Source organism: Syngnathus typhle, linkage group LG9, assembly GCF_033458585.1.
Source record: "Syngnathus typhle isolate RoL2023-S1 ecotype Sweden linkage group LG9, RoL_Styp_1.0, whole genome shotgun sequence".
Taxonomy (NCBI): Eukaryota; Metazoa; Chordata; class Actinopteri; order Syngnathiformes; family Syngnathidae; genus Syngnathus; species Syngnathus typhle.
This window is the reverse complement of record NC_083746.1, coordinates 14,561,695-14,586,184: the sequence shown is the minus strand read 5'-3', so window position 1 is coordinate 14,586,184 and position 24,490 is coordinate 14,561,695. Positions and strand designations below refer to the sequence as shown.

General features: G+C 45.4%; 1 protein-coding gene across 16 annotated transcripts in view; it reads right to left on the bottom strand.

The window, feature by feature from the left end:
- rab3gap1 (RAB3 GTPase activating protein subunit 1) overlaps positions 1-24,490 on the bottom strand; it is a 247,591-nt gene that overhangs the window by 159,971 nt on the left and 63,130 nt on the right. For 13 of the 16 annotated variants that reach the window (XR_009715772.1, XM_061287379.1, XM_061287377.1 and 10 more), the window contains 2 exons: positions 19,744-19,842; positions 6,308-6,389 (listed from right to left, as the gene is read on the bottom strand). Coding sequence is in view for 15 of the 16 variants with exons in the window: in XM_061287379.1 (XP_061143363.1) it covers positions 6,308-6,389; positions 19,744-19,842 (181 nt within the window). In the remaining variant the exon portion in view is untranslated. The remainder of the gene's footprint in view (positions 1-6,307; positions 6,390-19,743; positions 19,843-24,490) is intronic. The other 3 variants (XM_061287381.1, XM_061287380.1, XM_061287382.1) reach the window with 1 other exon arrangement.

The window sequence follows — 24,490 nt, the reverse complement described above, 5'->3', positions numbered from 1 at the left end:
TGTGGGCCGAAGGCAACCTGTCACTAAGCGCGACTGTCGTTAATTGGGTTGTCTATTAAACGGGTGTAGGCACTATGACACCAAACAGGAGTGCAATATTCGCCGGCAGAATAGACCGAAGCTAGTGTACGGAGGAGTGTCTTACCGTCAGCTCCCCATCTTGAACTAGCCAATCTTCACAGGAGGCTGACACGTGTTGTGAGCTTTTTACACAGTGACTCTTGGTGACAGCGGTACGCGAGTGCTCTGTAGAGTTTAAGGCCACGCTTTGTAGGCTTGGCAAAGAAAGGTAGAGAACCTTAATTAACGTTAAAGTTAAAGTCCCAATGATCGTCACACACACAATTTGGTGTGGTGAAATTTGTCCTCTGTATTTAACCCATCCCTGTGTGATGTTGATCCATCCCCTGGGGGAGAGGGGAGCAGTGAGCAGCAGCGGTGCCGTGCTCGGGAATCATTTGGTGATCTAACCCCCCAATTCCAACCTTCCTTGTGGGCTCCCCACAGGGCTGCGTACTGAGCCCACTGCTTTACACGTTCTACACACATACACATACCCCCGCCCACCGCAGCAACACCATTGTGAAATTTGTGGATGACACCACCGTGGTGGGGCTCATCTCAGAGGGGGATGAGTCTGCCTACAGGGCCGAAGTGGTGCAGCTATCGGAGTGGTGCGGTGAGAACAATCTGCTCCTAAACACGGCTAAAACCCGAGAACTGGTCGTTGATTTTAGGAGGAAAAATAAAACTGACAATCCACCAGTTATGTGTGGAGAGGGTGTCCTCCTTCCGCTACCTGGGAGTACACATCGAGGAGGACTTCACCTGGGGCGTGAACACCTCTGAGCTGCTAAAAAAGGCCCAGCAGAGACTCTACTTCCTAAGGGTGCTGAGGAGGCACAGCATCACACAAAAACTGCTGGTGTCCTTCTATCGCTGCTCCATAGAAAGCACTTTAACGTACTGTATATGTGTTTGGTACTCCAGCTGCACTGCTGCTCAGAGGAAAAAGCTCCAAGGGGTCATCAACACAGCACAGAAGATCATTGGCTGGCCTTTCCCCACACTGGAAGATCTACACAGAACCCGCTGTCTCAAAAAAAAACACAGAATATTCTGAAGGACACTTCCCACCCTAGCCACTCCCTTTTCGAACTTTTGCAATCAGGCAGACACTATAGATCAATTAGGTCAAGGACTAGCAGATTCGCCAACAGTTTTTACCCTACGGCGGTAGTCACATTGAATGCCGTGTATGTTCTTCTGTGGGTTTTAGCTTGTATTTTTTATCTTTTTATTCTATTTTTTTTTTTATCTCATGCGCTGATCGGTTGGCACTTTTTAGATTTTGTTGAACATGTGTGACAATGACAATAAAGATCTATTCTATTCTATTCAATGTTGAGTGCCAAGCAGGGAGGCAATGGGTCCCATTTTTATAGTCTTTGGTATGACCCGGCCGGGGTTTGAACCCACAACCTTCCAGTTTCAGGGCGGACACTCTACCACTAGGCCACTGAGCTAGTAATGTGTACGTTGAGATCACGTTTTGCCTCCTTTTTGTAAAGATGGAAGGCAGCCGTCAATCTTTTGGTGGTACTGAGCTTCAGCTTCCATTTCTGCTTGCAGGTAAGACCGCGATGGCAGACGGTATCGTAGGCCAAGAAACAGTCCTTAACTTCTTGAGTCAACAGAGTGACTCGTTCTGCAGTAAATCTCCTACGTTGGAATCCAGCTTGCTCACTGGGAAGCATCGGATCGATGATAGGTTCAACACAGGTGAAGATTAGTATCTCTAGGATCTTAAAGGGGATACACAAAAGAGTGATAGGTCTGTAGCTCTTGGGATCCTCTAATGCAGTGGTCCCCAACCACCGGGCCGCGGACCGGTACCGGTCCGTGGGTCACTTGGTACCGGGCCGCCAAGCCGCACAGAAAAAAAAAAAAATTATCGACGATCAATTAATTCAGGTCAAGACACTTGTCCCGGTCACGTGACGTTTCCCCAGTCGAGCCCGGAAAGCTAATACCGTTTTTTTCTGTGTATAGTGCGCAAAATTTTACTAATTTATTGTCCTAAAATCCGGGGTGCGCATTATACATGGGTACAAAAAAAAAAAAAAAAAATTTTTCTTTTTTTAATTTTTTTTTTTTTTTTTTTTTTAAGTCCCAATGATCGTCACACACGCAGGGAGGCAATGGGTCCCATTTTTATAGTCTTTGGTATGGTCTTAACTAGGCTGGATGTAATTTTTTTTGTTGGCGTTGATTTCTCCGACTGCCCGTAAACGCACCACCGCGCTTCGTGCGCGCACGGGACAGCAAACGAGCAGGTGATCGAGCAAGCGTCTGATACGAGAGCATTGCGGTCGCATGGAGCGTGTTTGAAGTGAACAGCAGAGAAGAAAGGCAACGTGTTGTGAAATAAAATGCACAGAACGGATGCGCAAGACACGTCAGCTATATAAAGAGCGAGAGTTGTTTTCTTCCTATTAGTTTCAATTCACAGTTTAATTAGCAGTTTCAATCAGCAAATAACAAAATGCGTATTACAGGTAATATTTTATTTCACAACACTTTGCCTTGTTCCTTTGGTCTCTGCTGTTCATCCTAAAACACAAAGGCGCTCTTTAAGCAATGCGACAGTGAGCGCCCGGCGCGCTGCGGTTGCGCGACCGCACCAAATTAAGCTCCCTGCGCAGTGCGCACTGAGGTCCACTTAAATTTTAGAAAGTACATCAGGACTTTAAAAATATCTTCTAAATTTCAGCGACGGCTCTGTCTGACGGCTCGGTCGGCGGCGCGCTACGGTTGAGCGTTCTCTCGCGCGCTCTCTCTCTCGCTCTCTCTCGCTCTCGCACACACGCAAACCGGATATCATACGGAGGCCGCCATTACAGATGCGCAGAACGGATGAGCAAGACACGTCAGCTATATAAAGAGCGAGAGTTCAGTATACCTAAATCCGTATTACAGGTAATATTTTATTTCACAACACTTTGCCTTGTTCCTTTCTTCTCTGCTGTTCACTTCAAACACGCTCCATGCGCACGGAGCGTTTCCAAGGGTGTTTTTATTCCTCTTCAACTTCTCTCCCATACCCTTTTTCACATGTCCACACGTCACTTTCCTCTCTTTTCATGTTAGACTTAGACTTAGACAGACTTTATTGTCATTTTGTAAACACTCAGTGCACACAAAACGAAATTACGTTGCATACGGCTCTCAACAAAGGAATGACATTTCGGCTGGATAAAAAGTGACATTTCTATATAAATAGTATGAAACAAGATAAGATAAATAAGATAAATATAAAGTGCAGCAATGAAGGACCAAAAACAGTATTTACAAAGTGCGCAGGGGAATGCTAAGTTGACTGTTCAACAGTCTGACGACAGTAGGGAAAAAACTATTGCAGAACCTGGTAGACCTGCAGCTGATGCTGCGAAACTTCTTCCCAGAGGGTAGCAGGGAGAACAGTCTTTGGTGGGGGTGTGATGGGTCACTAATAATATTTTGGGCTCGGGACACGCAGCGCTGGGATGACAAGTCCTGAATGGAGGGAAGAGGAGCCCCGATGATCCTCTCTGCTGTCCTCACCACTCTCCTTACGTTCTTCCAATCGGGCAGTCAGAGAAATCAACGGCAACAAAAAAAATTACATCCAGCCTAGTTAAGACCATACCAAAGACTATAAAAATGGGACCCATTGCCTCCCTGCGTGTGTGACGATCATTGGGACTTAAAAAAAAAAAAAAAAAAAAAATTAAATTTTTTTTTTAAAAAAATTCATAAAAATTGGGTGCGTATTATACATGGGTACAAGCTTTTTTCCAGCATCAGCATGCCATTTTTAGGGGTGCGTACTATACATGGGGGCGCACTATACACGGAAAAAAACGGTATGTGGCGACAGGCTAGCTAACCAGGCAATGAAGCATTCAAAACTGCTTCAACACATGGAGACCAAGCATCCTGCAATAAAAGACAAACCTTAATTACTTCGGGTGTCATTGTCTCCGATTACGTCTAGATGGGACCGGCTCGTTTCTGAGAAACAAACTCAGTGCTCCCACTAATTCAACGTAATGGTGAGTTTTATTTTTGTCATTTGTACTTGTTTTTATGTCAGTCGTATCATTTTATATCATCGTATTTATATATTTATTATAAATGTATTATTTCTTTATATAGATGTATTATTTATTTATATAAATGCAGGTCCGCGAAAATATTTCTGACATGTAACCGGTCCGTGGCGCAAAAAAGGTTGGGGACCACTCCTCTAATGGCTTCGACGGCTTTGGGATAGCAACCACAGACATTTTCCTCCAGATTTTGGGAAGCTTGAGTGTATGCAGGCAGGAAGATAACATGTTTAACAAAGACTTCAGAACAACAAGCATGTGTAATAAGATCCGGGCAGATGGAATCAGGCCCTGGGCTTACCCAGGTTTTGGTTGATAAACAGCATTGGCAAACTCCTCTGATGTGAACTCCCCAGAGCTTGTTTGACCAGGGGGCGTCGGTATTTACCAGACTACAGTCAGTTCTTTGTTAACCAGGTAGGCTCCGTCGCAATCTTTTGTTTTGTATACCCCATTCTTTACCAGTTGCAAAGCAATGGTGTTGACAGAAATGGGGCAAATATGTTGCGATTTCCTGGATTTGTCCGTGAGGCTGTTGAAGGTGTGCCATACTAGTCGGCTAGAGTGCGTAAAGTCGATGGACTTGACAGTCTCTGACCAGCATTCTTTCCGCTTTTAATCCAGTCGAGCATGTAGAGCAGGGGTGCGGAAACTACGGCCCGCGGGCCACATCCGGCCCACGGGACCGTTTAATCCGGCCCGCCATCCCTGAATAAATTGTATTATTAAACATTTTGCATGCAATGACTGCGTTTCCCCAGTAGATGGGGAACCGCTCGCCTGTGCATTTACTACCGGAAACCGTGTCAGAAAGCTCGGTGCACACTCACAAGTGTGTGTATGTACTCAGTAGTACGGACATGGCGCACTCACGCTCTATTTGTATCAGTCCCGAATTTAGAGCGTGGGCTGTGACTACAGCATTCTTGTAATTCGCGCGCTGAGCTTTCAGATACAGTTTTACCCTAAAGCCACCCACAAACCTTCCCCTGGAATCCTTCCATTAAAATGAGTGGCCCGAAGAAAAGAAGTGAGTGCCGAATGTTAAAAAAGAGTGGCCAATTTGGCTTGACGTACGCGACGTGACGTTCAGCCACATCAACATCAACCCGTCACAGATCGAGGTAAACGGACCAACACCTCGGATCTCTCCTAAGAATTACCACAACAAATTTTACTCCAGACTATGACGCACTAGCAAAAAAGGGAGACCAACAACACTGTTCCCACTGAAAATGAAGGGGAGGCTCTCAAGTTTGTTGTAAAAAAATGCATTTTGAATATGATTTGTACACATAGCAGGGACTGAAACTAGCGACCATTCTCATTTTCAAACAATGCAGGATGCTCAAGGACATTGATGCACCACCTGTTTGCGACTAATCTTAACCTGTAAAGTTCTTAAGGCTTACTTTAAAGAAGTGTTTCCCGTTTCCTCACCTGTGTTACCAGATGTTTGTGAGTTAAACCTCTGCTCTGATGTTCAGATACCCCTCACCGTGTTGCCGTTTTGATTACTTTATTTGGATGTATGCTTTCATCGATTCGTCAAGATGATATATTTGGCCAGAATGTTTGCCGTTTGATGTGATCTCATAAAATAAACATCTTTCATTAATCTGACCTGCAGGCACTGAAGTGATGGAGACTGTTATTCATAATAACAGTGTCGTATTTTAGGAGAATCACTGATAACAGTTTTTTTGTGATTTTTTTTTTTTTAATGCTGTTAATAAATGCATTTGTTTTCAAAAAACTTGTTTGGAATATCCCTGCTTTACTACCTACTAAAGGCCAAAATCTTTTATCCAATGACCTTTACACGTCGCTTATATTACTTCACACAAACACTACGTCCATCTGCTCCTGGTTCGGCCCTCCGGTCCAAATTTAGAACCCAGTTCGGCCCGCGAGTCAAAACGTTTGCCCACCCCTGATGTAGAGCAAATACCAATCATCCTTGGATAGAGTAGTAAAATTATTAATTAAAATTTGCATTTTGTTTATTTGTGTTATGTTCGTCTGATATTCTTTGTGATCATCTTACTTTAAGTAATGAGACAATGCAAAAATGATTTGAGAAGAGAGCAAATACATGCTCACTGCACTGTAGTTTCGGTAACATTACACACACTATTAAAATATAGATATTTTACCTGATTGTTTCTTCACATGCACCAAATGGAAGCTTGCCAAACTCCTCCACGCCCACCTCACCTCCAAGAAGGTTGTCAAAGTCTGCCAAAAGTCCACAAAGAGCCTCAGTAACCCCTATATAGCTGTGTATTAATACTTTATTCAAATGCCAACCTTAAAATATGAGTTTTCAAATTGCTTGAACAAAATTGGGCACACAATCATTTAAAACCTTTATTACGCCAAAAACAAAGTGGGGGGTTGAAATAAAACAATGCGATAGCGTTATTCTTGTCAAGGACTACCGTAATTTTCGGACTATAAGCCGCACCGGACTATAAACTGCACGTGCACACGAGTTTTTTTTACAAAGAAAGACAGTACACAGCCTTTTTAATAACATACTTCAACATGTCTTTCTAAACATTGCCTGTGACGCAGTAGTAGTACCGCTGTCAGGCTCAGAGCAGGGAGAGGACTCGAATGCAGAGTTCGAAAGTTCAAGGAGTTTATTTCCTCTGCGGATGACCGCTCCAAAAACAAAAGGCGCCTCACGATGAGGGAAAAAGGGAACAAACAAAAGTGCCTCAACACGAGGAAAAAAGGGGATAAACAAAAGCGCCTCTACACGAGGGAAAAAAGGGCTGAGACCAGCAAACAAAAAGCGCCTCACACGGAGGGAAAAACAAAGGCAAGATCGCACGGGCAAAGCACGGGAAATAGCTGGGGCTATGGAGTCGGTGGTGGTCATGGCTTGCAAGACGCACTGGCACAACGCGAGGCGAAGACGCAGACTAAATACACATACGGAGGGAGGGCACAGGTGCAGACAATCAGGGCGGGCGACAGGTGCACGTAGTTATCATAACAGGGATGTCAAGTGGGCGGGAGTGCAGAGGAAATGCAGAGGTCGTACAAAATAAAACAGGAAGTGATAACAGGACAAAACAAAACAATCTACCAAACCCGACAGCATGACAACCGCAGCAACACAGAAGTGTGCACGCGATTTATTAACAAAGAAAGACTGGACACAGAAAGCTTTTTTAAAGTTTTAATAACATACCTTAACATTTCTTTCCAAACACTGCCTGTGACGCGGCAGTAATACCGCATTATTTGATTAACTAAAACATACCGGTAAAAGTCACTCAGACGTGGCGGTAACACAGCAGCAACACGGTAGCACAGCACTAACAGGGCTGATTAAAAAAGCATACAAGTAAAAGTAAAAAAAAGAGCTTCATCGTCTTCATCTTCCTCCTGTGCATTGAAACCATCGAAGTCTTCCGATTGGAATAGTGTTAGTTATCCTTTGCCACACACTGTCAGTATCTCTTTCGTCGTCGGTTTTATGCATTTCTTTTAGCATTTTCCATGATGAGAGTCTGTTCATGCTAATTTTATTCATGCACGAAGCGCTAAATTACATTAAACTAGCGAGAGACACGTATAGCTCCAGAGTAGACGGGACCACGGAATAAAGAAAAAGGGTTAGGGTCGTCGACTGCCTTTAGCTTAAAAGCAGCATCATATGCATTTCTTTTGTCCCCCATAATGACGGTTTGTGTATAAAAGCTTCCTTTCAGTAATGTCCGTCTTGATCTCGTTCAATCTCTTCTTTGTGTGAATTATACGGCACTATTTGCCTGGCGGATGGACATCCGATCAACACACCACTTTTCTCCCCAGTGACCATGTCCATATATCCCTCCGCCCAGCAAAGCGGTGCCGCACAACAGCGGTCCACAGCCTTTTTACGAGTGTATAAAAGTGATCAAGTCCTCACAAAAATCACGGAAATAATCATGTATAAGCCCCCCATAATGACGGTTTGTGTATAAAAGCTTCCTTCAGTAATGTCTGTCTTGATCTCGTTCTGTCTCTTCTCTGTGTGAATTATACGGCACTATTTTAAAAGCAGCATCATATGCATTTCTTTTGTCCCCCATAATGACGGTTTGTGTATAAAAGCTTCCTTTCAGTAATGTCTGTCTTGATCTCGTTCAATCTCTTCTTTGTGTGAATTATACGGCACTATTTGCCTGGCAGATGGACATGCGATCAACACACCACTTTTCTCCCCAGTGACCGTGTCATACATCCCTCCGCCCAGCAAAGCGGTGCCGGACAACAGCAGTCCACAGCCTTTTTACGAGTGTATAAAAGTGATCAAGTCATGACAAAAATCACGGAAAAAATCCTATATAAACCGCATCGGACTATAAGCCGCAGGGTTCAAAATTTGAGAAAAAGGTCGCGGTTTAGAGTCCGAAATTTACGGTATATGACCCAAAAGGCAAAGCACAATTTATATCATAGCAATTTATATATCATAGCAACGCACACACGCGCGCGAGCGCGCGCACACACACACACACATTGTTAAAGAATTCTTTAACAATATCATGACAATATTGTAACATTAACTTACATGTAAAGTCATGTTACTTTTGAAACCAGACATGGGCAAACTACAGCCCACGGGCCACATCCGGCCCACGCGGCTGTTTAATCCGGCCCGTCAAACCTGAATAAATTGTATTGTTAAACTTTTTTTTTGGTCATTGGAATGACTGCGTTTCCCCAGTAGATGGGGATACGCCCGCCCGCACATTTACTCCCGGAAGCCGTGTTAGAAAGCTCAGTGCACACTCACCAGCTCAGTGGCCGAGTGGTAGAGTTTCCACCCTGAGACTGGAAGTGTGTGTCAAGTCAAAGACTATAAAAATTGGACCCATTGCCTACCTGCTTGGCACTCAGCATTAAGGGGGGGGAAGATGGACGACAACTTGCACGCAGTCTTCCCTATGAGTAGCAAGGCCAGGGTGCAAGTCCCGCTTGCGAAACTAATGTCGCCAAACAAACGCAGAGCCGGCAGACTGAGAAACGGTGGACGGGTAGCCATCTTGACCGTCGAAAACCGAGGCCTGTCGGTGCTTCAACTTAATGTCGAGGGCGTTACCACCTCCAAACTCAAAGTCCTTCGGCACCTGGCCAAGCAACACGGTGTGGCAGCCTTCGTCCACACTGGAATAAGCTGGGCAGCCTATAGCCAATCCCCACCAGGCTCCAACATCGAGTGGCTAGTTACTAAAATCAAGGAAACCTCAGTCATCAGCGTCTACAAGCCCCCACCATCGGAGCTAATCACAGCGTCAATCCCATCTGTAACTGCACCCGCAATCTATGCAGGCCATTTCAACTGCCAGCACACTGACTGGGGGTACAACCATTGAAACTCCTAGCGGAGTGGCGCTGTGCGAATGGGCCTCTAACACTGATGCCCTGCTACTGTACGACCCCAAGGAACCCCCAACCTTCTTCTCTGCACACTGGAACACCACCACCAACCCGGACCTGGCCTTTGCCATCTGCCGCAGCAACGACCCAAGACCGGAGAGGCGTGTTCTTGACAGGTTCCCCCATTCACACCACCGACCTCCATCACTGGTGGAACCGGTGCCAGGGAAGCCTGTGAAGAGATGGAACTTCCGAAAAGCCAACTAGGAGTCGTATACTGAGGAGACGGAAAGGAGGTCTGCTGGCCTGCCACACCCAGAGTCCACAGATGTGGAAGCAGCCTATGCAGCCTACTGCCAGGTACTCCTGCGGTTCATAGCAGTGGACCACACTGAGCCAGCTCCAGAGAAGAGGAGGACGCAACAGCAGCAGCACTGCTCAAAAAGCTGGATGCCACCCGCAAGGCGAGATGGACAGAAGTAATTGAACCAATCGACTTCACCCATTCCAGGCGCAAGGCGTGGCAGAATATCAACCGGCTCACAGGGAGAAATACACCAGCCCACAGATGCCCAGTCACTGCTGACTCCATTGCCTCCCAACTCCTGAAGAATGGCCGCTTCCCGGATGCAGACAAAGACTTTGCACAACTAATATCGTCTGAGGTGCTTTGCATCTCAAGAGCGGCCAACGTCGATTTCAATCTCCCGGGAGCCTCTACAGCAGAGGAACTCAGTGAGGCCATTAGAAAGTTAAAGCCAGGCAAATCCCCGGGTCAGTTCTCTCATCAACACTATTTAACGTCTATATATACGACCTACCGGATACAGCATCCAGAAAGTATGGTTATGCAGACGACCTTGCCATCATGCTGAGTCGACCAACGTGGAAGAAGACGGAAGACGGCCTGAATGCAGACATGCGCACCGTGGCAGCATACCTTGAAAAGTGGCATCTCCTGCTCAGCGTTGGAAAGACAGTTGGTGCATCATACCATCTCAGCACCAGGGAAGCAAGGAGAGAACTGGCAGTTAGCATTGAGGGCAAACGCCTGGAGGTTCAACAAGCCCCGAAGTACCTCGGCGTGCATCTGGATCGCACCCTATCCTTCAAACAACACCTCGAAGATCTGAAGGCATCCAGAGTTGCACTGATCCGCCGCCTTGCTGGAACAACGTGGGGAGCCTCTGCTAAGATCTTGCGGATATCAACCCAAGCGCTGGTCTTCTCTGCAGCAGAGTACTGCGCTCCAGTTTGGAACATAAGCCCCCATGCCAAAAAGGTGGATGTGGCAATTAAAAACGCCCTCCGAACTATAACAGGATGCCTGAAACCCACCCCTGTGTCCCTCCTGTCTGTCCTTGCAGGAATAGCGCCGGCCAACCTTCGGCGAGAGGCTGCCACCCTCGTTCTCGCCAGGAAGGCAAAAAATGACAACTGGCACATCCTGCACAACTCCAGCTCCACCAAGCAGACTCAAGGCACCCCACCCCTACAACATGGCAGCACAAGAGATGCTCAATTCCATCCCTGAAGACATCTCCAGAGATGCCTAGCTGGCAGCAGCTTGGAAGCAGGAGTGGGAGGCACCTAGCCCCTCCCTCATGCACCGTTATGTCTGGGAACCAGGAGACGGCACCATAGGAGGAGACGAACTACCTCGCCAGCAGTGGACCACACTGAACCGCTTAAGAACTGGTGTTGGGCGCTTCAACACGTCTATGCGGCAGTGGGGACTGGCGGACAGTGCGGCTTGCGAGTGCAGGGACCCCGAGCAGACAGCCGACCACATCATCAACACCTGCCCCTTATCTAGACCACCCTCGGAGGCCAGCCTCTTCGACCTGGGACCAGAGATGCTGGCGTGGCTCCACGACACCAAGTTGAAGCTCTGACGTTACACGAGAGAGAGAGAGAGAGAGAGAGAGAGAGAGAGAGAGAGAGAGAAAGAGAGAGAGAGAGAAAGAGAAGAGAGAGAAGAGAGAGAAAGAGAGAGAAAGAGAGAGAAAGAGAGAGAAAGAGAGAGAAAGAGAGAGAAAGAGAGAGAAAGAGAGAGAAGAGAGAGAGAGAGGAGAAGAGAGAAGAGCGAGAGAAGAGAGAGAGAAAGAGAGAGAGAAAAGAGAGAGAGAAAGAGAGAGAGAAAGAGAGAGAGAAAGGAGAGAGAAAGAGAGAGAGAAAGAGGAGAGAGAAAGAGAGAGAGAAAGAGAGAGAGAAAGAGAGAGAGAAAGAGAGAGAGAAAGAGAAGAGAGAGAAGAGAGAGAGAAAGAGAGAGAAGAGAGAAAGAGAAGAAGAGAGAAGAGAGAAAGAGAAAGAGAAAGAGAAAGAGAAAGAGAAAGAGAAAGAGAAAGAGAAAGAGAGAGAGAAAGAGAGAGAGAAAGAGAGAGAGAAAGAGAGAGAGAAAGAGAGAGAGAAAGAGAGAGAGAAAGAGAGAGAGAAAGAGAGAGAAAGAGAGAGAAAGAGAGAGAAAGAGAGAGAAAGAGAGAGAAGAGGAAAGAGAGAGAGAAAGAGAGAAAGAGAGAGAAAGAGAGAGAAAGAGCGAAAGAGCGAAAGAGCGAAAGAGCGAAAGAGCGAAAGAGCGAAAGAGCGAAAGAGCGAAAGAGCGAAAGAGCGAAAGAGAGAAAGAGAGAGAGCGAGAAAGAGAGAGAAAAAGAGAGAGAAAGACAGAGAAAGAGATAGAGAAAGAGATAGAGAAAGAAAACGAAAGAGAGAAAGAAAGAGAAAGAGAGAGAGAAAGAGAGAGAGAGCATTAAGGGTTGGAATTGGGGGGTGAGATCACCAAATGATTTGCGAGCGCGGCCTCACTGCTCCCCTCTCCCCCAGGAGATGGATCAAAATCACATGGGGATGGGTTATATGCAGAGGACAGTATTCACCACACCCACGTGTGATGATCATTGGGACTTTAACTTAACTTTAAGTGCGTGTATGTCCTCAGTAGTATGGACTGGACCCGGCGCCCTCCGCGCTCTATTTCTATCAGTGCCGAATTTCGAGTGTGGGCTGATACGTCAGCCTTCTTGTAATTCGCGCACTGCGCTTTCAGATACAACTTTACGCTATGGCCACCCACAAACCTTCCCCTGGAATCCTTCCATTAAAATGAATGGCCCAAGAAAAAGAAAGGTGGACACTGAGTGCCGGGTGTTCAAAAGAGTGGACAATTTGGCTCGACCTACGTGTCAAAGTCAAAGTCTGCTTGCTGGCTCCGTTTTGCTCCTCTAATTTATTGTGTTATCTGTTTATATATTATTTATTCATCACTCTTACTATTTATTGTTTGAATTTTTGCCTTCTTGTTTTTATATTGTGTCGCTTACTTGTATGTCTATCTTTTAATATGTCTCGTCACCGTGGGATAGAGAAAACGTAATTTCGGTCTCTTTGTGTGTTGTGACATGTGGAGAGATTGACAATAAAGCTGACTTTGACTTTGACTTATTGGCAATCCCTTCATATGTCAAGACACACAAAGAAACCGAAATTCCGTTTCCTCTATCCCACGGTGACGAGACATAGTACACGATAGACATACAACTAGACGACACAAAATAAAAACAAGAAGGCACAAACAATAAATAATAAAGAAATAATATGAGTGATGAATAAGGAGCAAAACTGAGCCAGTGTGCATACAGCAGACAGTAAGCATAGCGCAAAGTACAGGATGCTACGCAGAAAGGGGGAGAAAGTTCAGGATCCTAACTGTTGGTGAGTCTGGTGGTGCGGGAGCGCAGGCTCCTGTACCTCTTCCCAGAGGGCAGAAGATCAAACACAGGGCCTTCATCTTGTAGTCAGTGCAGGTACCACCCCAAACCGCAATACAGCTGAGAGGACGCTCTCGATAGTGCCGCGGTAAAATGTAGTCATGACGGCCGGAGGAGCCCTCGCTCGCCTGAGTCTCCGCAGGAAGTACAGGCGGCACTGGGCAGTGATGCGGTGTTGGTGGACCAGGAGAGATCCTCACTGATGTGCACCCCCAGGAACTTGGCGCTGCTCACTCTCTCCACCACAGCACCGTCGATGGTCAGCGGCAGGTGTTGGGTGTGACCCTTACGGAAGTCCACAACAATCTCCTTGGTCTTGTCGACGTTCAGCAGGAGGTTGTTGTCCCTGCACCACGTGGTCAGAAGATCAACCTCCAACCTGTAATGAGTCTCGTCTCCCTTGGTGATGAGACCCACCAGAGTCGTGTCGTTAGCAAACTTCACAATGCGGTTGTCGCTGTAGGTTGCAGTGCAGTCATGCGTCAGCAGGGTGAAGAGCAGCGGACTGAGCACGCAGCCTTGGGGGGCCCCTGTGCTCAGCTGGCGGAGATTTTGTCACCAACACGTACCACCTGTGGCCTCTGACAAAGGAAGTCCAGTAGCCAATTGCAGAGGTAGGTATTGAGGCCCAGCTTGTCGAGTTTGCTGATGAGACGTTGTGGCACAATGGTGTTGAAGGCAGAAGTGAAGTCCACAAACAGCAATCTCACATACGAGTCCCTTCTCTCCAGGTGGGTACGGGTCAAGTGGAAGGCAGAGCAGATGGCATCCTCAGAGGACCGTTTGGCACGGTACGCAAACTGGAAGGGGTCTATGGTGGGGGAGAGAACGGATTGGATCTGCTCCATGACAAGCCGCTCAAAGCACTTCATGATGATGGGCGTGTTGTAACTTGTTAAGTTGCTCATCATACATTTATTGATTTGCATGATTGGAATTTATGTAATTTAATTTTGACACACCGGAAGTGTTTTATTTTTAAGGTGTTTTTGCGGAAATGTTTGCATTCCAATTTTGTCTATCGTTATCTGGCAACATAGTGTCTTCCTTTTCATTCCATACAATAAAAAGAACAGTAAAACGTACACAAAGGATTTTCAGAGCCTCCGTCATCATTATAGAAGCCGTCACTCCGTAACATTTTGGTGCCGAAACCCGGGAAGTAAGGACTTAACGTGTGCTTCGAACGAAGTGAACAGCTAACGGCTCTGTGGAGTAGTAGCCGTCATGACGGAGGGAATGGAACGACTGAAAAGGAAGCGAGCGACTCTCCGCGCCGTTACAACGAAGCTGTTTACCCGTATCGAAGAGGAGATGGGAAAGGAAATACCAGATACTAACAAGGTGCGTGAGCTACTGGCAGTTTTATCATCAAAAGAGGAATGTTTACTGGACTTGGATAAGGGCATAGAAAATGAAACGCCCACAGACGATCTGGACACTGAGATTGCAAACACGATGGATTACATGGACCGGGTTCTCACGTGGAAAGTCCGCGGCACCTCCTTCATCGGGTCACAGGAGAACATCAGAGATGTCCCGAGGATGCGTGTTAGCGATGTAAGCACGGGCTCATTTGCATCACAGTCCAGACAGACTGTTAAACTTCCGAAGCTCATGATAGACAAGTACGATGGTGAAATAAGCCAGTGGCAGGAATTTTGGTCACAGTATGAAACAGTTATTCACAAGAATGATGCACTATGCAAGACGGATAAATTTACCTATCTCAGATCCTACCGGACTGGAGCAGCTGCCAGAACTATTGCGGGGCTCACACTAACAGAAGCTAACTATGATGCTGCAATAGAGCTACTCCAAAGCCGTTTTGGGAGAAAGGACATTGTGATAAGTGCCCACATGTCCAAATTACTGAACTTGACACCTGTTAAAAAATCCTCTGATGTTGCTGCTCTGAGACATTTATATGATGAATGTGAGATCCAGATACGCAGCTTGGAGTCTCTGGGAGTACAGAGTGACACGTACGGCTGCTTGCTTTGTCCAGTACTTTTACGGCTTGTCCCAGAGGACATTGCACTTGCCTACACTCGCCAACCAAACTCCACCAGCGACTGGAAGGTACAAGAGTTGATTCAGTTTCTGCAAAATGAAGTGCAAAGCAGAGAACGGGCGCTTCAGCTTACAAGACCTGGCTAAAGCTCCAAAGACTCTAGCCCACAACACAAACATGTGGGTAAGTCATCCTACACCGACAAACACAGAAAGTGGAGCATTCCGTCAGCAACCGCTTTGCATACAGCCAACACCGTGCCCCGGACCTGCATGTATTGTGACGGTAGCGAACACAAGCCAGAGAACTGTCCTGAATATAATGTAAGTGCACGTAAGGATAAGCTGAAAAAACTTGGACGGTGTGATGTTTGTTTAGGCCCAAAACACATCGCAAAATACTGCAGAGTGAAAGTTTTGTGTAGCCTATGCAACCGTTAACACCACTTGTCAGTGTGTGAGCAGACTGAATCCAAGACCGATATTGACACTACCAAAGGTAATGAAAATACAGAAGCTGTGTTGTCTTCAGTGGCAAGTCCTGTAAAGGTCAAGACAAACACTCAAAACACTGCACTGCTTCAGACTGTTAAAACATGGACTGTAGGGCCAAAAGAGAGAAAGATAACTCGTTGTCTGTTAGATGGAGGCAGTCAGCGTAGTTTCATTCACAGAAGTGTCGTCAGAGCTCTGGAACTGCCAGTTATAAGACAAGAGACACTAACTCTCCATGTCTTCGGTTCCACTACTCCAGTAACAGAGAAACGTAATGTTGTAACGGTTGAGCTAGAAAATATGTGGAACACTTAATGAAGACTTGAGATTGAAGCTGTAGAGACTTCTCAGGTGTGTACTGCTGTGATAAAGGTTCCGAGTGAGCCCATTCAAGAAGAAATAAAGAAAAGAGGATTGCAACTTGCAGACTTTCCTCTAGAAGGCGCAAAAGACCAAGAGTTGCAAGTGTTAATAGGAGCAGACTACTACTGGCAAGCAGTTACTGGTAAAGTCCAAAGAGTCACAAATACACTGGTGGCGGTTGAAAGCATTTTTGGATGGACTTTACAGGGACCAGTGACTACCTCCAGTGTTACAGACACCACTTGCATGCACATTAGTTTGTCTGAAGACACCCAGATCTCAACGCAGTTGCATGCATTCTGGGAAGTGGAGTCCTTGGGCATTATAAACAAACCTGCAGAAAGCCCAGAGGACACAGATGTCCTACAAAACTTTGAACAGACAATAACATTTGAAAATGGACGCTACCAAGTTGAGTTACCGTGGCGATCTGACAAAGACCGACTTCCAGATAACGTCAGGGTAGCTACGAGACGCTTTGAGAGTCTTAAGAGAAAACTGAAAATGGATGCAACCTTGTATCCTAGGTACAACAATGTAATACAAGACTATCTAGAGCAGGGGTCTCAAACTCGCGGCCCGCGGGCCAATTGCGGCCCTCAGGACAATGTTTTGCGGCCCCCTGCCTGAAATAAAATCTTTGTGTTAATGCGGCCCGCGCATTTTTTCTCACATGCATCTGGGGGTTTTATATTTTTAACACCTGTGGGCTCCCGTAGCCCAGGCTCGTGACAACAGAATTAGCGATTGGTCATCTGACCAAGATGGCGACCGCATTTCTCGCCGCGCAGCACCCCCAGCGGGGTCTACCCTTTTATTATGTCTAAGATTGCGAACGCGCGACAATGTGACCGGATGCGGAAGCGCTGAAAAACACAGAAACTGAAACGCGACAGTGACATCAAGTAGAACTAAATAATATTACAAAAGCCCCAAACATGTCTTGTTCAAAGCCTGCAGTGAAGAGAAAGGTTGGTGATGAGCACAGACAATTTCAGGAGAAGTGGGAAATGCAAAATTTCTTTGTTGAGCACAGGGGCATCCTGACGTGTCTTATTTGCACAGCGTCATTACACAACTAGACATGCTGAGGAGTATGAGAAATACCAGGGAGATGAGAGAGCCAACCGGGTTGTTAATCTTAAAACAGGTCTACTGAGGCAACAGGATTTCTTTAAGAAAGCAACCAAAGAGAATGATGCAGCAGTCGAAGCTAGCTATGTGGTTAGTGAGATGATGCTAAAGCCGGAAAGCCATTCACAGAAGGTGAATTTGTCAAAAACTGCATATTACAGGCTGCAAGTATTGTCTGTCCAGAAAAACAAGGTCAGTTTAGCAACATCAGCCTTTCTGCCAACACTGTGGCAGAGTGCATTACTGACCTGTCAAGTGACGTTTATGATCAACTGTGTGAAAAAGCAAAATGTTCTCAGTCGCTCTTGATGAGACCACAGACATCACCGACACTGTCCAGCTTGCCATCTATGGCCGTGGTGTTGATGACAATTTTGAAGTCATAGAGGAGCTGCTCTCAGTTATTCCAATGCATGGCCAGACCACCGCTCAGGAGATATTTCACCAGCTATGTGATGCCATTGAGAATGCCGGTTTATCATGGAAGAGGTTTGTTGGAATAACAACTGATGGAGCGCCATCAATGACAGGGAGGAAAAATGGACTGGTGGCACTCGTTAAAAAAAAAAATGGAAGAGGAGAGTGTGGAGGAGGCCATTGCTCTGCACTGCATTATCCATCAGCAGGCCCTTTGCAGCAAATGCCTGAAGTTTGACAATGTTATGTCTGTCGTTGTGAAATGTATCAACCACATCAGATCCAGGGGCTTAAAGCACAGAAGGTTCCGTGCTTTTTTAGAAGAAATGACGTCAGAATATGGGGATGTGCTCTACTTCACCGAGGTACGTTGGCTCAGCAAGGGAAGCATATTGAAGAGATTTTTTGAGTTGAGAGCGGAAGTGAAAGCCTTCATGGAGAAAGATGGGGTTGCTGTTCCCGTGCTAAGTGACCCCAAATGGCTCATGGACTTGGCTTTTCTTGTTGATATTACACATGAGCTTAATGTACTGAACAAGAAGTTACAGGGCCAGGGGCTGCCTATGACAACGTGAGAGCATTCTCTACAAAACTCATGTTATGGAAAGCCCAGCTTTCTCAGACAAACCTTTGCCATTTCCCAACATGCAAAGCACTCATTGATGCAGGCACACCATTCAGTAGTGAGAAGCAGAGCACAGAGCCACATTTCAAATCTTTGCAGACCCCTTCTGCTTTGATGTGCAAGATGCCCCCCCTGTGCTTCAAATGGAGCTCATTGACCTGTTCAGGGAGGTGAGTGGGAAAACAGACAAGCTTGGGCAATTTTTGAGAGAATTGCCCCCCAGCTTCCCTGAGCTTTCCCGAATGTTCAAGCGGATCATGTGTCTTTTTGGCAGCACACACTTGTGTGAAAAGCTCTTCTCTACCTTGAACTTCAATAAGTCCAAGTACAGGTCAAGACTAACAGATTAGCATCTTCAAGCCCTACTGAGCGTCTCAACTGCCTCCTTCCTTAAGCCAAATGTGGCTCGGCTATGCAAGAGGAAGCGCTGCCAGGTGTCTGGCAGTAAGAAGTAGGCAGAAGAAGCCATGTTCATAACAGTTTATGTTCAGTAAGTTACAGGTTAAAGAGCTGTTAATAGACATTTGAATCTGAATAATAATTACATTTCTCTAGTCAGCAACTATATTTGGTTTATTCAGTCTTCTATATCTGCTGAATTATTATTGTTATCATTTTATTTCTTACTGATTTATTTTTTTCTTATGAGTTGTTAATTTATTTAAATTTTCTAAGACAAGAAAGGATGAATAAACAAAGACATTTGATAACACTGGAATGTTTTTGGAAGAGCTTTTCTTGTGAAAAACCTGCTGCGGCCCAGCCTCACCCAGAATCTACGTCCAGCGGCCCCCGGGTAAATTGAGTTTGAGACCCCTGATCTAGAGCAAGGGATCTGTGAAGAGGTTGACAAGGAGAAGGTAGATAACAGAGACTGTAAAATATTACATGCCACATCACGCTGTTTTGCCAGTCCACGACAAAAAAGTGGTATTTGATGCTTCCTCACATGACGAAGACAGCCCTTCTCTTAATGACTGTTTGCACACTGGGCCTAACCTAAACCCAAACCTGCTGGATGTGCTCATTAAATTCAGATTAATAACCAAGACTTTTCTTCAGATTTCTCTTGCGGAAAAGGATAAGGATGCTGTTAGGTTCCTGTGGATGCACGGACCTCCAACCAAGGACTGCAAAGACGAAGTTCGCATCCTGAGAATGAAGAGAGTTGTTTTTGGCGTGTCTCCCAGCCCATTCCTGCTTGCTGCCACCATTAGAAAACATCTCCAAGGGTTTGAAGCAGAGCAACCAAAGGCAGTACAAACAATCAGTCACTGTCTGTATGTGGATGATTTTATTTCAAGCGCACCCACTGTACAGGAAGCTCTATATGTGACAACTGCAGCAAAGGACATTCTTTCTCAGGCAGGCATGAATCGTTGCAAATGGGTCACCAACTCACCTGATTTGAGTGCTATGTGGAAGGAGACTGGAGCAGAGTTCACTGGAGATGCAGAGTCATGTGGAAACGTGCTCAAAGTGCTAGGTCTTGTTTGGAGACCTGAGAATGATGATTTTGTTTTTGATCAAAGAGGACTAATGGGCATTTTGAAAAACAAGCAAGACACAAAGAGAAGCGTCCTACAGACATCAGCCCATATATTTGACCCCATCGGGTTTCTCAAGTGCCTTTTCCAAGAAATGTGGGAGAGAGGGCTCAGTTGGGATGAACCATTGCGTAATGATCTTACTGAGAAATGGGAACAGTGGTGTTCAGAGCTACCACTTCTTCACCTGGTGGCTGTTCCCAGGTGGTACCATATTGAGAAACACCAAGAGTCACACACTGTAAGGCTGTACGTTTATTGTGATGCAAGTGAAAAGGCTTACAGTGCCGTGGCATATCTACATGGACGAAACAAACAAGGAGAGACTGTTACCAGTTTTGTGGCTTCTAAGTCACGAGTTGCACCACTGAAGAAAATGACACTGCCTCGTTTGGAGCTTATGGGTGCACTTATTGGAGCAAGACTGCGACACAGTCTTCTCAATCCGCTGAACATGGAGAAGAACCAACTCAACATGAGGACTGACTCAATGATCGCTCTTCACTGGATCCGCAGCCCAGCTCAGCGATGGAAGCCATTTGTTGCCAACAAAGTGACTGAAATACAAGAGCTTACTAACCCGGAGTCGTGGTCCCACTGTGCTGGCAAATTGAATCCAGCTGATTTGCCTACACGAGGTCAGCATGCGAAGAGCCTCATTGAGAGCCAGCTGTGGTGGAGTGGACCCACTTCACTGCATGCAGCTGACACAGCCCAGTACATTGACAATGACCACGTGGTAAATGAGGTAAACACTGAACTGAAATCTAAGCATCAAGCTGTTGTCCAACTCACCAGCGCTGAACAGACTGAAACTTTGTTAAACTTAGAGAAGTACAGCAGGCTCAAAACTGTGTTAAGAATCACTGCATGGGTAAAACGATTTTTTACTAACATAAGGTCCAGTCAGAAGGTTCAGGGAGTATTAACTACAGAAGAGCTAATTACAGCTGAAACCCACTGGGTAAAGATTACACAAGAGAGATGTTTTAACTCTGAAATATCCCAGCTAAGGTTAAAACAGAATGTGAAGGGAGAATCTAAACTCCGAGACTTGAGACCATTTTTTGATGAAAACGGTCTACTTAGTGTTGGAGGAAGACTACAGAACTCTGATATTAGTTTCAGAGAGCAGCATCCCTGGATACTCCCAACAAATCACAAGTTTTCAGAGTTGTAGGTTCTATCATGCCATGAAAGGGTGATGCATTCTGGTGTCAGAGACACATTGATTCAACCAAGAGAACATTACTGGATTTTGAGAGGAAGGCAGCTGGTTAAACGTCTCATTTCAGGCTGTTGCATTTGCCGAAAACTAAGGGTTACAGCAGCACAATAGATCACTGCTCCTTTGCCGCGAGACAGAGTTACTGAGTCACCTTTTGAAGTCACTGGTGTAGATTTTGCAGGACCTTTGTATGTAAAAGTTAAAGGGCATCAGCCTGTAAAGGCATACACTGCACTATTTACATGTGCAGTAACAAGAGCAGTACATTTAGGGTTAGTTTCAGATCAGACCACAGAAAAATCCCTATTAGCTTTAAAACGATTCATAGCAAGACGAGGTCTATGTAGGATCATTTATTCTGATAATGCTAAAACATTCAAAAGAGCTGACAAAGATTTGAAAGAGTTATTGAACACTATGAAGGAGTCGGAGCTCAGCGATTTCTTTGCAAACAAAGGGATCACTTGGAAGTTCATAGCTGAGCGAGCTGCTTGGTAGGGGGGCCCCACCTACTGCCCGATGACGGCTGGGATAGGCTGCAGCACGCCCGCGACCCTCGTGGGGACTAAGCGGTTCAGAAAATGGATGGATGGATGTTCATGGGGCGGGAGGATGTAACTTGTTAAGTTGCCCATCATACATTTATTGATTTGCATGATTGGAATTTATGTAATTCTATTTTGACACACCGGAAGGGTTTTATTTTGATGGTGTTTTTGCGGAAATGTTTGCATTCCAATTTTGTCTATCGTTAGCTGACAACATAGTGTCTTCCTTTTCGTTCCATACAATAAAAAGAACAGTAAAACGTACACAAAGGATTTTCAGAGCCTCCGTCATTATAGAAGCCGTCACTCCGTAACAGTGCGTAAGTGCCACGGGGCGGTAGTCAAGGAGGACGGAGCAGGTTTCTTCGGCACAGGTACGAACGATGGTGTCAGCCTTGAAACACGACGGGACGACGGCCTGCTGCAGGGAAATGTTAAAGATGTCCGTGAAGACACCCGTCAGCTCCCCAGCGCAGTCCTTCAGCAGACGTTCAGCCACATGAACTTCAACAAAGCCCGTCACAGATCTAGGTTAACAGACCAACACCTCGGCTCTATCCTAAGAATTGCCACAACAAATTTTACTCCAGACTCCACTAGCAAAAAAGGGAGACCAACAACACTATTCCCACTGAAAATGAAGGGGAGTTTCTCTAGTTTTTCTCTAGTTTGTTGTAAATAACAAAATGCAGTTTTAACATAATTTGTACAAATAGCAGGGATTGAAACTAGCGACCGTTCTCATTTCCAAACAATGCAGGATGCTCAAGGACATTGATGCATCACGTTTGCGACTGATCTTAACTTTTGAAGTTATTAAGGCCCACTTTACAAAGTGTTTCCCGTTTCCACACCACTGTCACCAGGTGTTTGTGAGTTAACGCTCTGCTCTGATTTTCAGATATCTGTCACCGTGTTGCTGTTTTGATTTCTTTATTACTTTATTTAGATGTATTCTTTCACTGATTCTTCAAGATGATCTATTTGTTCAGAATGTTTGAGGTGATTTCGCCTCAATAGATAAACATCTTTCATAAATCAGGCGCTGAAGTGATGGAAATTGTTATTCATAATAACAGTCGTATTTAATGAGAATCACTGATCGTAGTGTTTTGGTGAAATATTGTTTTTAGAGCTGTTAACAAATGCATTTGTTTTCAAAAAAGCTTTTTCTGAATATCCACGCTTTACTACCTACTAAAGGCCAAACCCTTTTATGCAATGACCTTTACATGTTGTTTATATTCACACAAACATTACATCTATCTGCTCCTGGTTCGGCCCCCGGTCAAAATTTAGAACCCAATTTGGCCCGCAAGTCAAAAGGTTTGCCCACCCTTTCTAAACGCACATATTTGTAAAAGTACAAAAGTACCTTTTTGTTTCCATGTGCTCCATAATATACCATGTGCTCCATACCTTGACAGAAAATACACAAAACCTTCCCCGGGACATCTACTTTAAGGATATGTTCAATCAGGCACGTGGTTACGGACTATCAAAGTCAAAGTCTGCTTTATTGTCAATCTCTTCACATGCCAAGACACACAAAGAAATCGAAATTACGTTTCCACTATCCCACGGTGACAAGACATAGTACACGACCTACATACAAGCAAACAACACAAAATAAAATTGTTTTTATATTGTGTCGCTTACTTGTATGTCTATCTTTTAATATGTCTCGTCACCGTGGGATAGAGAAAACGTAATTTCGGTCTCTTTGTGTGTTGTGACATGTGGAGAGATTGACAATAAAGCTGACTTTGACTTATTGGCAATCCCTTCATATGTCAAGACACACAAAGAAACCGAAATTCCGTTTCCTCTATCCCACGGTGACGAGACATAGTACACGACCTACATACAAGCAAACAACACAAAATAAAAACGAGAAGGCAAAAACAATGAATAATAAGAGTGACAAATGAATAATAAATAAACAATAACACAATAAATAGGACCAAAATGGAGCAAGTGTGCATACAGCAGACAGTCAGAATATAGCGCAAAAGTACAGGACGCTACGCAGAAGGGGGGAGAGAGTTCAGGACCCTAACAGCCTGGAGTATGAAGCTGTTGGTGAGTCTGGTGGTGCGGGAGCGCAGGCTCCGGTACCTCTTCCCAGAGTGCAGAAGATCGAACAAAGAGTGAGCGGGGTGACTCACATCACTCACAATCGTGGTCACCTTGCGGGTGAGATGGGAGGTGTAAATGTCTTTCAAGGAAGGGAGTGAAGCACCAATCTTACCAGCCGTGTTCACTATGCGCTGGAGGGCCTTCATGTTGTAGTCAGTGCAGCTACCACCCCAAACAGCAATACAACTGGAGAGGACGCTCTCAATGTTGCCACGGTAAAATGTAGTCATGACGGCCGGAGGAGCACACGCTCGCCTGAGTTTCCGGCGACCATTCTCATTTTCAAACAATGCAGGATGCTCAACGACATTGATGCACCACCTGTTTGCGACCAATCTTAACCTGTAAAGTTCTTAAGGCTTACTTTAAGGAAGTGTTTACCGTTTCCTCACCTGTGTTACCAGGTGTTTGTGAGTTAAAACTCTGCTCTGATGTTCAGATACCCCTCACCGTGTTGCCGTTTTGATTACTTTATTTGGATGTATGCTTTCACCGATTCGTCAAGATGATATATTTGGTCAGAATGTTTGCCGTTTGATGTGATCTCATAAGATAAACTTATTTCATTAATCTGACCTGCAGGCACTGAAGTGATGGAGACTGTTATTCATAATAACAGTGTCGTATTTTATGAGAATCACTGATAGCAGTTTTTTAGTGATTTTTTTTTTTAATGCGTTTAATAAA